This window comes from Urocitellus parryii, chromosome 11, assembly GCF_045843805.1.
Source record: "Urocitellus parryii isolate mUroPar1 chromosome 11, mUroPar1.hap1, whole genome shotgun sequence".
NCBI lineage: Eukaryota > Metazoa > Chordata > Mammalia > Rodentia > Sciuridae > Urocitellus > Urocitellus parryii.
In genome coordinates, this window is record NC_135541.1 from 101,481,809 (window position 1) to 101,496,038 (window position 14,230).

The window sequence follows — 14,230 nt, forward strand, 5'->3', positions numbered from 1 at the left end:
TCCCCGGGCGAGCTGCAGCACAACCGCTTGCAGAAGGCGGCCGGGGTCCGTGCCGCAGCCGCCGCGCTCCGGCCCGGGCTGCCGCGAGAGGCGGCGGCGGCGGTCCCGGCCCCGGTCGGCCCACGGCGCCCCCCGGCCGCGCCCCCGCGCGCAGCTCGCGGCCCCGGCCATGGATCTGGGCGGATCCGGGGCTCAGCGGAGCTAAGGCGGCGGCGACCGCCCGCGCAGCCCGCTCGCCGGCGCCTGGCTCTCACAATGATGAAGAAGAAGAAGTTTAAGTTTAAGGTGGACTTCGAGCTCGAGGAGCTCTCCTCGGTACCCTTCGTCAATGGGGTCCTCTTCTGCAAGATGCGGCTGCTGGACGGCGGCAGTTTCACCGCGGAGTCCTCCAGGTAAGGCGCCCTCCGCGCCTCCCGAGCCCCCGGAGCCCCGCGCCCCGCCTGCGCAGCCTTGGCTGGTTCATGGACAGCATCCCTTCCCTTGGCCCCTTCCTTCCAGCCGGGCAGCCAGCCTTCTGAGCTCGCTGTCCTCCAGGGACCGTTCTGAAATCAGTCAGGAATGTATCGATCAGCACAAAGTGCTTCGCAAATGGGTTTGTCTAGGTTGGCCTTGGCTTCTGCGTTCCTGGCTCCAAATGGTTCCTGGTGTCAGCTCTTGCCTCCCAATTCTCTAGGAATGGGAGCGAAGGCCAAAGGGGGAGAGAGGATGCTTCTTGTTTCCCCTAAGACATTTCCATATTTGTAAAATACAAAGTGCAATTGGAGCTGTTGTTAAAAACAAAAATGACCCCAGCTGTTCACCCGCTCTGAAGAGCCTGTGCTTGTTGTCATTCTTCTTTCTGGTGGGCTAGGAGGGGTTTTGCGCGCCCAGATTGAGGCTGAGGTAGGCCAGGTCGGCCTTAACGTAAGACAAGTGTTCCTAGCAGATGAGGCAACAGTCCATGAGACTATAGATTGCACCTCCAGCTCTGAGCTAATGCTCATCGAATTACCTGTCTTGAAGTGACCACTGTGAGTCTCAATGTGGGGGACTTAGAACCAGGAGGGAAGCCCAAATTCTGAGCTCATTTTGAAATGAGCCTCTCCTTGTGTGCCCCATGCACTCTCTGGGAGAGACATTAGTAGGTTCCAGAATGCAGCCAGGTGTGGCAGTGTTCCTTGAGTAATTTCAGGGTTATTCACAGATTGAGAGATTTGCCCTAGGGTGTTTTTTTCTTTTCAAGAAAATAGAAAACAAAAAGTTAATAACTGAATTTTTGAGTTCTGAGGTCAAGGAGAAGGGTTAACAATCTTTGTTTAACCCACATACAGTGGGTTTTTTTACACTAAAAATATTGTACTTTCTTTTTTATCTGTCATCCCATTAAAATTGTGAAGGAAATAATGTCAATGGATTGTGGAATTGGAGCCAGAAAATTGTCCACTGTGGCAATATTGAAGTCTATGGGAGCCCGATAATGTCTGGTTGGCTAAACCAAAGGATGTATAAAGCACTATTGATTCTCAAAATTAATAAATAGTCCACTGAGGATAATTTAAAAAATTAAATTGTAGTAACAAATCTGAGGGTATTCAGCTAATTAATTATAGTACAATAATTTTTAGCACACCTGTAAGAGAACAATGAATGGTGCAAAATATATATATATATACCAGCTCCCAAGGTATGGAAAAGCCCATATGAATTCTGAATGTACTGTAGGTGAAAGTGACAGTCTTGTTTTGCTGCTGGATTCTACTCCCCTACCTGGAGCAGTTAGGTGAGTACTCTTGGCCCAATGGTGACACCTGGTGGTCAGGACACTTGCCGACTACCTTCTTAAAGTCAGTTATTTAGTCATTGCAGAAAACATGTCCACTAGGCCTTTTGAATATAATTTTTTTTTCATACCGGGGATTGAACTCAGGAGTACTCGACCACTGAGCCACATCCCCAGCCCTATTTTGTATTTTGTATTTATAGACATTGTCTGGCTGAGTTGCTTAGCGCCTCACCATTGCTGAGTCTGGCTTTGAACTTGCGATCCTCCTGAAATATACTATCCTATTTAATTCTCACAGCAAGCCTAGGGATCCACATTTTGTGAATAAATGACTCAAAGTCCCCACAGATGATATGTGCAATGCCGAGACTCTGATACAGGTGTAACTTCAAACAGGGTGATGCCAGATAAAGGGGGAAAGTGTGTTCTGTGCTGAAGAGTTTCTAAATAGGCAGCTTCCTATGGTTTTAAGGTGCAGTGGGTATCATTTGATTCATCTTCTGCAAGACTTGGAAATGAAAAACTATCCTGTAATAAGCTTCACCCTTTCTCTTCCAACTAAAATCTGGCTTTAATCAAAGTAAACACAGGTAAGCATATTGCTTGATTTTTTTTCCTTTTTTTTTTTTTTAACCTTTTAGGCTGAGCAGAGAATGAGAAAACTGATTCTTGATTCATCACCCCCCATTCTCAATTCTTTTTTTATTTTTTTTAATTTTTGTAGTTGTAGATGGACAGAATGCCTTTGTTTATTTTTATGTGGTGCTAAGGATGGAACCCAGTGCCTCACACAGTCTAGGCAAGTGCTCTGCCACTAAGCTACAGCCACATCCCTCCTCCTCAGTTCTTATCATTACAAATTTGTATTTATGGGAAAAAAGAATAGTGCTTGGTACAGCCAAACAAACAAACAAAAACAGAGTTTGAGAGAAATGATTCAAAATAAGAAGTATGTGCCTTTGAAGTTAGGTAGAGAGAATTAGCATAAAGCTAAGAACAAGAGTTTGGAATGAGGTAGGTTTAAGCCTAATCCCAGTTCCACCATGGTAGACCTGGTTGTGGTTACTTAGGCTCTGAAAGTTAAAAATCTGTAAAATTGAAATAGTCGCTGACACTTGAGGCGATTTTGAGAATTTAGTAAGGTGGTGTGCCTAAGACACCTAACAGTGCTTTGGCGTCCAGTTGGCATTTAAAGAGGAGATGACCAACTTGTTCAAGAAGGTCTGTTTGCTTTAGATGTTATACTTAATTCCTTTTTCTTAACAAGTACAAAAATGTTGATTTAAGAAATATTCCTCATTTTACAAGAGAAAAAAGAAATCCTGAAATACCAGTGGTAAGTAAATTATTTTAAAATTGCATAACTCTTACATAGTGGATGCCAGTCTAGGAATGCAACTGTAATTAAATGCTAGGCTTTAATTTCTAAAAATCTGTTTGTGGGTCCCTTTTAAATCAAAAACATTTAAACACTGTAACATTTCTCCCATAAAAATGTGAAATCAATAATATGTAAAAGGTATAATAAAGCACACTCAAGACTGCTGTTTTTAGAAAGGTTTACCAGGTTGCCCTTGGCTAGTGTCTGGGAACCTGAGTGTAAATGAAAAACTGTCCTGTGATAAGCTTCACCCTTTATGATACTATATGATATAAAACTTCATCTAAATGATACAAGCTGCTCAGTGTGCCTAGACTGCACAAAGTGTGATTTGTGATAAACATCTTCTGAGAGTCATGCATTTGGGTCCAAATTAAGTAAAGGGTGTTAAAGTAACCAACCTAATAAAAACCTTCAGCATTGAGTCTCTAATGAGTTTTCCTAGTAGACAACACATGTCACAATTTGATGCTAAAGAAATTGTGGCTGAGTCTGCTTTGTATCCTGTTGCTGTAATAAATCGTAGCCATAATACAACTCCTGTGAGTTCTCCTAAGGAATCACCAAACCCAGGGATGGCCTTGGGAATCCCCATACATGAACTAATGTAAAATAATATTTGTTTTGTTAGAGAAACGTCTGGGAGATATATAGAAAATTCTCTCTCACACACACACACATACATACGCACCACACACTTGGCTTTGTATAAAACCTAAACATGCAGATAATTCATTGTTCACCAAATATTAATTGTGCATTTACCAGTTTTCTAGCTGTTAGGAGCTGTGAGAAGTACAACAAATAAAGGGTCCACAAAAAATTACCCCAAGTTAATAAAAATAATTATAATTATTTGTCAGTAGGAGTCAGTATGACTTGCTGCCCTGCCTGTGGGTCAGACATATGTGAGGGTTGTTGAAATTCTAAAGGAAAAGAGTTCATTTATAGCTGTACTGGTTACTGGAAACTGTATTTGCATTTCAGTTGAGTATGCTGGGAGGATGAATTTGCATTGACAAGAAAGTGAGGTGGGAGGGCAGCTTGAGCAAGACATTCATAGAATTGGTTCTAGATCATTCTGATTCCACAGAGTTCATGTTGAACAGAAGCAGAAGATAAGATTAGAAAAAGCCTTTGAATGCCATTATAAAGAGTTTGCTTTCCATGGCTCATAGGATAAAATTCAAGCTACAATTCTTGAACTGAGTTGTAATGTGATTAAAGTGATATATGAGTTTGCTAGCAGGCTGATGCTTTTGAATTCAAGTGATAATAGATGAGATGAGGAGACAAATTAGGAGCCTATTAAAATAACGCAGGCAGGAGCTAATGAGATCCTGAACTCAAAGTTTCTCATATGAGTGACTGATAGATGAAAATGCTATGACAGATCCCTTGATGCCAGGAGAGAAATAAGGAAGTCCAGACAACTCTTTGTTTTGTTTAAGAGGAATATTGTATATGATGGTAAAAGATATGAAGAGTTAAGTTGATAACATGATACATTTGAGATGACAGTGAGTCCGATAAGCAGTTGAAGTCACATTTATTGCGATATATGTGTTTCTTAAATTCTAGTCTATGGGAGCCATACAAGCCTGCTTATTTCTCACTTAGGTCTTCCTTATACTGTTTTGCCCTTTTAGTGATCGTTAGTGAAAATTAATTTTAGAAGGATCCAGTTTCTCCGGGGAATGTTTGTTCAGTGAAGAGGTTAAAAAGAAATAAGACTAAAAGGTATTTATTTGTAATAAATGATGATGTTGTTATTATTTTGGTACTGGGAATTGAGCCCAGGGGCAATTAACCATTGAGCCTCATTGCCATCCATTTTTATGTTTTATTTTGAGACAGGGTCTTATTAAGTTGCTTAGAGCCTCACTAAATGCTGAGTCTGACTTTGAACTTGGGATCCTCCTGCAGTAACCTGCCATGCTCCCAGTCCTTGGGATTACAGGGGAGAGCCACTGTATTCAACTATAATTGTTATTAAAATGGTCAGGGTAAATGGTTAGATTTTACATAACCACAATTATTATACATTTGGAAAATATATTGTACAATTATATTTGTCTATTCAACTGAAGCCAAATTCTTGCATAATAAAATATTTTCAAAGATCTCTTAGACAACATATTATATTATTTGAATCTTTTAGAGTTCTTCTTTTGTAAACATTTAAATCACTTTTGAAGTTTTATTAAGACTGTCAAAATAGATTTAATTCTGTTCTGCTTAAATAAAGGAAGAAATTTTTTCTACATATTTTAGGCCAATTTTCCCCATTTCTTCATCTGTGTGTGGGGGGATACTAATAGCAAAAGTAAATTTTCAGGTTTCACATGAGTTTGTGGCAAAAACACATGTGAATTCAGGGAGTGTCCAGGAAGCTACTAAACACATCTGTGTATTGGATCTTTTACTTTGTAAACAAGCTAAAAATATTTCTCTCTTTTTTTTTGTCAAAGACTGTCTTTGTTTTCAAGATTTTATTTGTTTTTTTAACTTGTATAACAAATATTTGCTTATTATTTTAACTAAATTATTTATTGTAATTTGTTATACATGATGGCAGAATGCAATTTATTTCATATTACACATATAGAGCACAATTTTTCAAGTCATTGATTGTACACAAAGTATTTTCACACCATTCGTGTCTTTGTACCTGTATTTAGGGTAATGATGTCTAATTCATTTCACCATCATTCCTACCCCGTGCCCCCTCCCTGTTTTCAATATTTTAATTCACTGCATTGTTTATTTCTTTTTACTAATTTTCCATACTTCAAAAGTAATATAGACTCATGTGAAAAACTTAGAAAAGCAAAAAGAAAAGAACAAAAATTGCCCATAAGTGAACAATCCAGAAATAAACACTATTACTGATATTTTGGTGTATGACCTAGGAACCTCTATCAATCCCCACATATACATTCATACATAGACATATATGCACACCCCCTCCACAATCATCAGCTTTTTAAAAAAGATATCATAATGTACTTAATACATTTTTACTTCTATATCATTAAATATTCAATGTTAAAGTGCTTTAAAATTAGTATACTATAGTGATCCATGCATACCAATGTTTATAGCAGTGCGGAGTAATAGAACCAGTCTAGGTGACCGTCAACAGATGAAAGGATCAAGAAAATGTAATATATATAATGGAATTCTACTCAGCCTTAAAGAGGAATGAAATCATGGCATTTGTGAAGTAAATGAGACTCAGAAATCAAGGGCAAATGTTTTCTCTCATATGCTGAAGCTAGAGTAAAATAAGGGGGAAAAGGCGGGGGCCCCATACAAATAGAAGGGAGACCAATGTAGTAGAAGAGAAGGATTGAAGGAGAAGGAGGAGGGACTGTAAAAAGGAGGATGCAGAATGAAATTGACCAAATTTATGATCTTTACATATATGATTGTACCATGATGAATTCCACCTTTATGTGCTCCTATAAAGCACCAATTTAAAAAACAATAAATACACAGAAGGAAGATTACAGTAGAGTAGAGAAAGGGAATAGAGACAGGGAAGAGGTGAGGCAAAGAGGGAGTATCTGGGACTGAAATGGAGCAAATTGCATTCCAGTCATGTATGATTATATCAGAATGAACTCCACTATTATGTATAATTATAATGTGCTAATAAAAACTAAAATGTTTCAAATAGATGCATATCATTCTATTTTATTAATTTCCATGATTTATTGTGCCAACCTTTTTGTAGCAGTCAGGTTTTTGTTGTTTTGAGATGCTGGGTATTGGACCTCTACCTCTGGGCCATATCCCCAGCCCTTTTTTTCCTTTGTAATTAATGTTTTTATAAATAAACCACCATAAGCATCCATATAGCCCAATTTGGTGCATGATTATTTAGGATTAACACTTAGAAATGGAAATATCTAGTAATGCATGCATGTTTTTAAAACCTTTGACATATACTGCCAGTTTACCCTTTTTCATTAAATTGAGTTTTGATGATGAAAAACAACACTAATAAGTATCAAATATCAAAAGTAACCAATATTAGAAGATGTTGTTTGACCATATGGCAGATAATTGTTTACACCCTGGTTCCAGCAATCGCCCTTCTGGGTGTGTATCCAAAGGCAATGAAATCAGTATGCTGAAGAGAAGTCTGCACTCCCACGTTCACTGCAGCATTATTCACAATAGCCAAGACACTGAAACAACCTGTCTGTAACAGATGAATGGATTTTTAAAATGTGGTATATCCAATGGAATAATATTCAGTCTTTAAAAAGAAATAAATCCTGTCATTTGTGACAAGGTGGATGAACCTGGAGGACATTATTCTAAATGAGGTAAGCCAGGCATAGACAGTGCACATGTGTAACATGAAAAAGACCAACTCATGGAAGCAGAGAATAGAATGGTGGTCTTTCCACCATCTTTCCACCCTCTCCAGAGCATAGGGGTGGAAAGTATGGGGAATTTCTAATTTCTGTTAGAATGAATAAGTCCCAGAGATATATTTTATATCATAATTATTAGAGTTAATGTACATTTATAAATTGCTAAGAGTGGATGATAAATGTTCTGACAACAAAAAACAAGTTATTGGTGAAATTATTAACTTAATTGAACCATTTCACAATGTACCATATATCAAATATCATTGTACACTATGTAATAACACATTATGAAATATATAATTGAGTGCACGATTTTTGTGTGTCAACTATATATTAATATAAATAAAGATGTAAAAAGAACTCCTTATATCCTCGCTGGAAACGGAATCATCAATTCACATTATTATGATAGCTGTGATCTACTAGTAGCTAACATTTATTTGAGCACTTTCCTAATATATTTTTAAGTCTTTATGTTAATCCTCAAAATAATCCTATGAGGAAGTACTATTATTTTCTCATCACTATTGCTATTATTACCACTGTTGTTATTATTACTGTCATTTTATGCCTGAAGAAATAGAAACACAAAGAAATGTTGAAAGTTAGTCAGCTAGTAAGTACAGAACCAGGAGGCAGGCAGGCTCCAGGATCCATTTTTAATCACTAGACTTTAATGCTGCTTACATTTTGGGTTGTATGCTTTCTCAGCTTTATGTTTTAGAAAAAAAATACATAAATCTATATAGTATGGCTTTTCCTGAATGTTAGTTATAGGAAACTGGTTCCAATATGTGATACACTAAATGGGTTAGTAGACCTGGACCATTTACACTTTCCTCAAGATAACTGTATATATAAAAGATAAGAAACACAATACTTATGCATATACTCTATTTTTCAAGCTGTGGCTTTCTAGTTCTAAGTCTGCAAAATTCAGTCTCATTACTAGGTATTCATGCCTTGTAAAACTTTTGCTAATACCATTTTATGCCACTAATGGCATTTTATGCCATTATATCAGCAAGCCATGCACACAAGGTAAGAGAATCTCAAATTCAAAACCAGTTTGGGCAACCTGGCGAGGACCCAAAATTTTAAAAAGGGCTGGAATGTGGCTCAGTGGTAACATACACCTGAGTTCAGTTCCTCAGTACAAGAGTGTGGGGGAGAGATGAAGGTCTTCAAATGCTGAGAATTGAATATATATAATGTATATATATGCTTATATAGTATATATAATATGCATGTATAGCATATATATACTATATGTGTATATATATATGCATGTATATTTTACATTCCTAATTTTACTCAATTCTTACAAAACCCCTTTAACAGAAGTGAGAAACCATCACTATTCTTCTTGGATTAGGAGATATGTCATAACACATTTTTTTATTTCTTTAATATTAAGGAAATTTATTACCGGAATAGGGGTTTAGAAAAAAGAAAAATATTGAGCAAAGACCATGCATCCTATTACATGAGAAATAACTGAAGTGCTAGTGTTTCAGATAATTGAGGAACTGTCTCGTAGAAAATAAGTAGATCTGGGGCTGGGGTTATGGCTCAGCTGTAGAGCGCTCGCCTCGCACATGTAAGGCCCTGGGTTCCATCCTCAGCACCATGTATAAATAAATAAAATAAAGCTAAAAAACAGAAAAGTAAAATAAGTATATCTGACCTTACTGTCACAAGAGCACAAAATGAGGACCAATAGGTGGGAGCTCCAGGGGAGTAGATTTGTAATCAACCTAAAGGAGCACTTCCCAATGCTTTGTACTGACTGGACATCGAATGGGTTTCTTTGAGAGGACAGTGGCGTCCTAAGCACTGACTGAATGACTGTTTTGGGAAATGTTGAAGAGAAAATCTTTGGAAGTTTTTTTTAATACTTTTTTAGTTGTAAATGGACACAATATCTTTTTATTTTTTTAAAGAGAGAGTGAGAGGGAGTGAGAGAGAGAGAACTTTTTAATATTCATTTTTAGTTTTCGGCAGACACAACATCTTTGTTTGTATGTGGTGCTGAGAATCGAACCCTGGCCGCAGGCATGCCAGGCGAGTGCGCTACCGGTTGAGCCACATCCCCAGCCCCACCATATCTTTTTATGTATTTATTTTTATGTGGTGCCAAGGATCGAACCCAGTGCCTCACACATGTGAGGCAAGCACTCTATCACTGAGCTACAGCCCCATCCCAGAATCTTTGCAAGTCTGCTAAATATTGTGTTTCCCTCTCTCTGCAGTAGATTAAATACCTATGGAACTCAGAAGTGATCATATGACTTTCTCTGATGAATGAGATGTGAGCAAAAGTGGTTATCTGCCATTTCCAGGCAAAAGGTTTAAGAGAAATGATGCAGTTTGCTGTGTCTCTTTTCCTCTTACCAAAAACAGCTGTCCATGTGTGGTCAACCTGGTCACCAAATGAATATGGTATGGTGCAGAACCTCAGGTGACCTACACTAGGCATTAGCATGAACAGAAACAAACCCTTGGATGTTTTTTGAACCATCAGAATTTGGGGGTTGCATATTAACCGAAGCATAACGGACCCTATCCTGACTGATACAGAGTCTTCTTGATTTAGATGACCTCTAAAACCACTTGTATACCTGAAGTTTTCAGGATGTGATATCATCTACAGTATTTTTTTGTTGTTTACTTCCTGTATTTCTTCCTTATAGTTGAGTTATAATTGTCAAAGGTTATAGAGTCAAGAAAAAAATCATGAATTGTTGGGTTGTAACTCAGTAGTAGAATGCTTGCCTCGTAATCATGAAGCCCTGGGTTTTATCCCCAGTACACCCCCACACGCATACACAACACACAGGAATCATGAATTGTCAAAGTTACCCTTGAAAATAATGAAAAACACCCACAAAACCAAAACAATAAATGCAGTAGTATATGCATATCTGTTAAGTATTATACATAAATTTACAATCAAGTTGTTGGATTATGTTTTTAAGGATAATGTTGCATGACAATACATATCTTTAAATTCTAAAATTATACCTGTGTAGCAAGATGTGCATGTTTTAATAGTTACCAGGAAACTAAGGCCAGAGTAACTGAAGAAATTGAAATTGGTGTCTCCCATTTCATGCTGACTGGGGGCTTGTGCTCTCTGAGTGGAGGGGTGATGGAGACCCTGTTCTCTTTTTCCCCACTGTGACTCGAAGTGTTGTGTTCCCTAAGTTACATGTGCCATAGCTTGATGCAAATGTACATTACTTCTTTTCTTCCTTATAGTTTGAGTATTAAGGGCTGGGGTTGTGGCTCAGCGGTAGAGCACTTGCCTAGCACGTGTGAGGCCCTGGGTTTGATCCTCAGCACCACATAAAATAAAATAAAGATATTGTGTCCATCTACAACTAAAAAATAAATATTTAAAAAATAGTTTGAGTATTAAAAAGCAAGCATAGGTTCTGAACCAAAATTTCAGGTGACCATTAGATTTGGGGAGACCAACAAATTTGGACAATATGTTCTTGTGTCATAACACATCTATTTTTAAAAAGTAACAAGTAGCTTAAACAAAATAGAAGTTTATTTCTCTCTTATATAAAGTCCAAACTGGCATGGTAGTTCTGCCTTGTCTAGTTGTCAGGGGCCTGGACTCTTTTTATCCTGTTTTCAGGGTATTGTGCTCATCCACAGGGATTAACTTGGCTCACCCTACATCCGAATTCTAGCTCCAGCCTTTGGGAATGAGGAAAGGGGATGAGGAGGTCCCTTCTACTCACAGTCCATTGACCTGAACATAAGCAGATGTCACATTCAATTGTCAGGAAGGATAAGAAATATAGTCGTTGCTGGGTTCCATATACCTAGAAAAAAATCTAATTATAATAAATGGAGGGGACAGTAGACATCAGGAGACAATTAGCCTCTGAACACCTCTCTTTTAGAGATGATAAAGTTGATCCTCAGAAAATAATTTGTTCAAGGCCACACATAACTTAAGATATTTGAAAGACTGTCCCATAAAGAGGGCATAGAGTTATGCTGGGTACATCAGAAGTCAGAACCAGGACTGATAGGGAGACATTAAAGGAGGCATGTTTCTATTCAGCTAATATTAGAACAAATAATTTTCAACATTTAGAAGAGTACAATAATGAATAGGCTACCTCAGTGCTACTACCAATTGAATGGCCTTGTCCATTTGTCAGGGATGTCATTCTTAGCTAGGCACCATGCCTGTAATCCCAGCACCTTGGCTGAGGCAGGAGGATTGCAAGTTTGAGGCCAGCCTCAGCAACTCAGACTCTCAGCAACTTAGCAAGACCCTATCTTAAAATTGAGAGAGAGAGAGAGAGAGAGAGAGAACATTCTTCATTAGGAAGATGGAACACTTAGGTGATTCTTAAGGTCTTTTCTAATTCCAAGAGTCTATGATTGAGCTTTCAGTTTTGTCTCCTGATACCTGGGTTCCTAAACCTTCCTTTTTTTAGCCAGGACCAGTCAGCTTATATTAGCCAACTATGTATGTGTTTGTTTCCTTGGTAACCTATCCTTTCTCTACCTCTCCTTCAATCTTCTTTTAGTTGATTCACATTCCAACCTTTCTTCAAGATCTAGATATAATTTAATGTCTCATCAGTTTGATTGCCACACCTGTCCCAACCTACAGCCTACCCACTTATTTCTCTCCCTTGGTGTACGTACTAAATATGTTGTTAATATGTTGGTTATTTGTTTAATGAATGAAGAACTTTCCTCACCATTCTACTTTGACTTCTTCTCACTCGGTTTTTATAATTCTTGTTCCTACCAGTCTTTTCACACCAAATTTGTTCTTTGAATTACCTTTATGGATAAATAAGATGCTGTTTAAAAATTGCAGTAATACAAATACAAAAAAAAGAAGAAGAAGAAAATGAGGAAAGTAAGAAGTATTTAACTGCTTTTTTCTCTCTTTTTTTGTTGAGGGGAGTTAGGAGACATGTCTTGGAAGATATTTCTTTAGTAAAGTTTTTTTTTTTTTTAAGTCTAACTGGAGGAGGAAATAGAGTGGCAGAAGGAACAGCATTTGCAGCAGCATGAGAAACATGGTGTATTGAGGGCACAGTGAGGATAGTGGTATTTGACTACTGCCACAGAAATATAGGGAGAGGAAGTGGTTATTTCAAGGAGTCTAGATTTGTGTGCATTCTGTGTCTAGGGAGCCAAAAACAGAAGAGTGACTTAAGCAAAGTGGTAGGTTGGCTTTGGGCTGAAATTGAGGGGAATTCTCATTTGAAAGACCACCTTAGCTTTCTCAGCAATCAAGAAAGGTAGAGTAAAGTAGGATAAAATATCAAAAAAGCTTCTACAAGTGATGGATTAGGAAGCAGAATAAAGGAAAGTCCAAAAGGCCCCACTGAATTTTTAAAATATGAAATTTAGTAACAGTAGAATGCACATTTATACAGTTTCCTCCAGCAGTGCTCATAGGTTAGGTGTAGGAGAAAATGGATGGTAGGATTGATTCAGGTTTAGAAGTTTATAGCTAGATGGAAGGGTAAGAAGGCAAGGGATTAAGAGTGTTGAAAGAAATTTAAGGAATCAATTATGGGATCCAGATTGCATAAGGAAGGAAATCAGGCCAGGAAGATAAACCTGGAAAGTATAGAATGTTTGGAAGATGAGGCCTCAGTGATGTCAAAGAAGGTGCGTATTTAAGCAGTAATGCTGTGATACGGGATTAAGCTGGAGGAGGTATAGGGATTCAAGAGTGGGATTAAAGCCTGAGATTCCTTCAGTAAAGCAGTGTAGAGTTGGCAAGGTCAAGGGCATGGGTGTTGCTGAAATGGCATGAAGGCTTGGGTAGGGCAAAGAACGCTGAGCCTAGGGTGTAAGATTATTTGTCTAGTGTTAAGGTAGCTAGTATGATTGGAGGTGTTGGGGTGAAGAGAGAGAGAGATTGCAAAACAGATACTTCAACTGTGGTATCAACTAGGAAAAGAGCATGACATAACCAGACATGTTGTACCTTGAGGTTTTGAGTTTTAAGTTTGAAAATAGAAGGGTGACAACCTGCAAGTGACAGGGTGCTGCAAAGTGCTGGTGCTGCCTCAGGACCTGTGGGAGATGGAGGTGGAGAATAAACCTCCTGCCAGCAGGGGCATAATTCCAGTGGCATCTTCTTGAGGTAGCCAGGTTTCAATTAGGCAGTAAGTGGAGGGTTAGTGAAAAGACTGAGAACGTGAGGGTTTGTTGAATCCTGGAACAAGGGTTTCAGGTGGTGTGACAGAATGAGGGGAAAGAAATTTGCAGCAAGAGAATGAATCAGAGTGAGAAAAGACAGAGAACTGGGAACTGAAGGAGAGTAGATGACCAGGACTTCCATTTTCATCTTCTCCTGTGGATTGTGGGGATGAAAGGCATAGATAGAACTGAGAGGCCTGAGGATGTCCAATATGGACATGAAATAGTTCATATCAAAGGCCCCGGAGATATAAGGCACCTCTCTCACCCCTCTACCTACGGACTTAATCTTCATCAACATCTGCCTATTAGCTCTCATTTCAGAAAAATAGTGTTCCTCCTACCCCCTGCCATCCCTATATCTTTTACCCAATCCACATCGTATTTTCTTCTCCTTGTTTTGCTATGCAATTCTGATCCAAATTTTATGAAAAAAAAATAATCTACATTTCCTATCTCTTAAGCATTCCTTTTCTCCCTTTTAACTCTTACTCTGAG

At 38.4% G+C, this 14,230-nt stretch overlaps 1 protein-coding gene across 1 annotated transcript in view; it reads left to right on the forward strand.

Annotated features, from left to right (window-relative positions):
- Positions 1-227: 227 nt before the first annotated feature.
- Positions 228-14,230, forward strand: part of Eeig2 (EEIG family member 2) — an 80,188-nt gene continuing 66,185 nt past the window's right edge. The window contains exon 1 of the mRNA XM_026402808.2: positions 228-392. Coding sequence (XP_026258593.2) covers positions 256-392 — 137 coding nt within the window. The 5' untranslated portion in view covers positions 228-255. The remainder of the gene's footprint in view (positions 393-14,230) is intronic.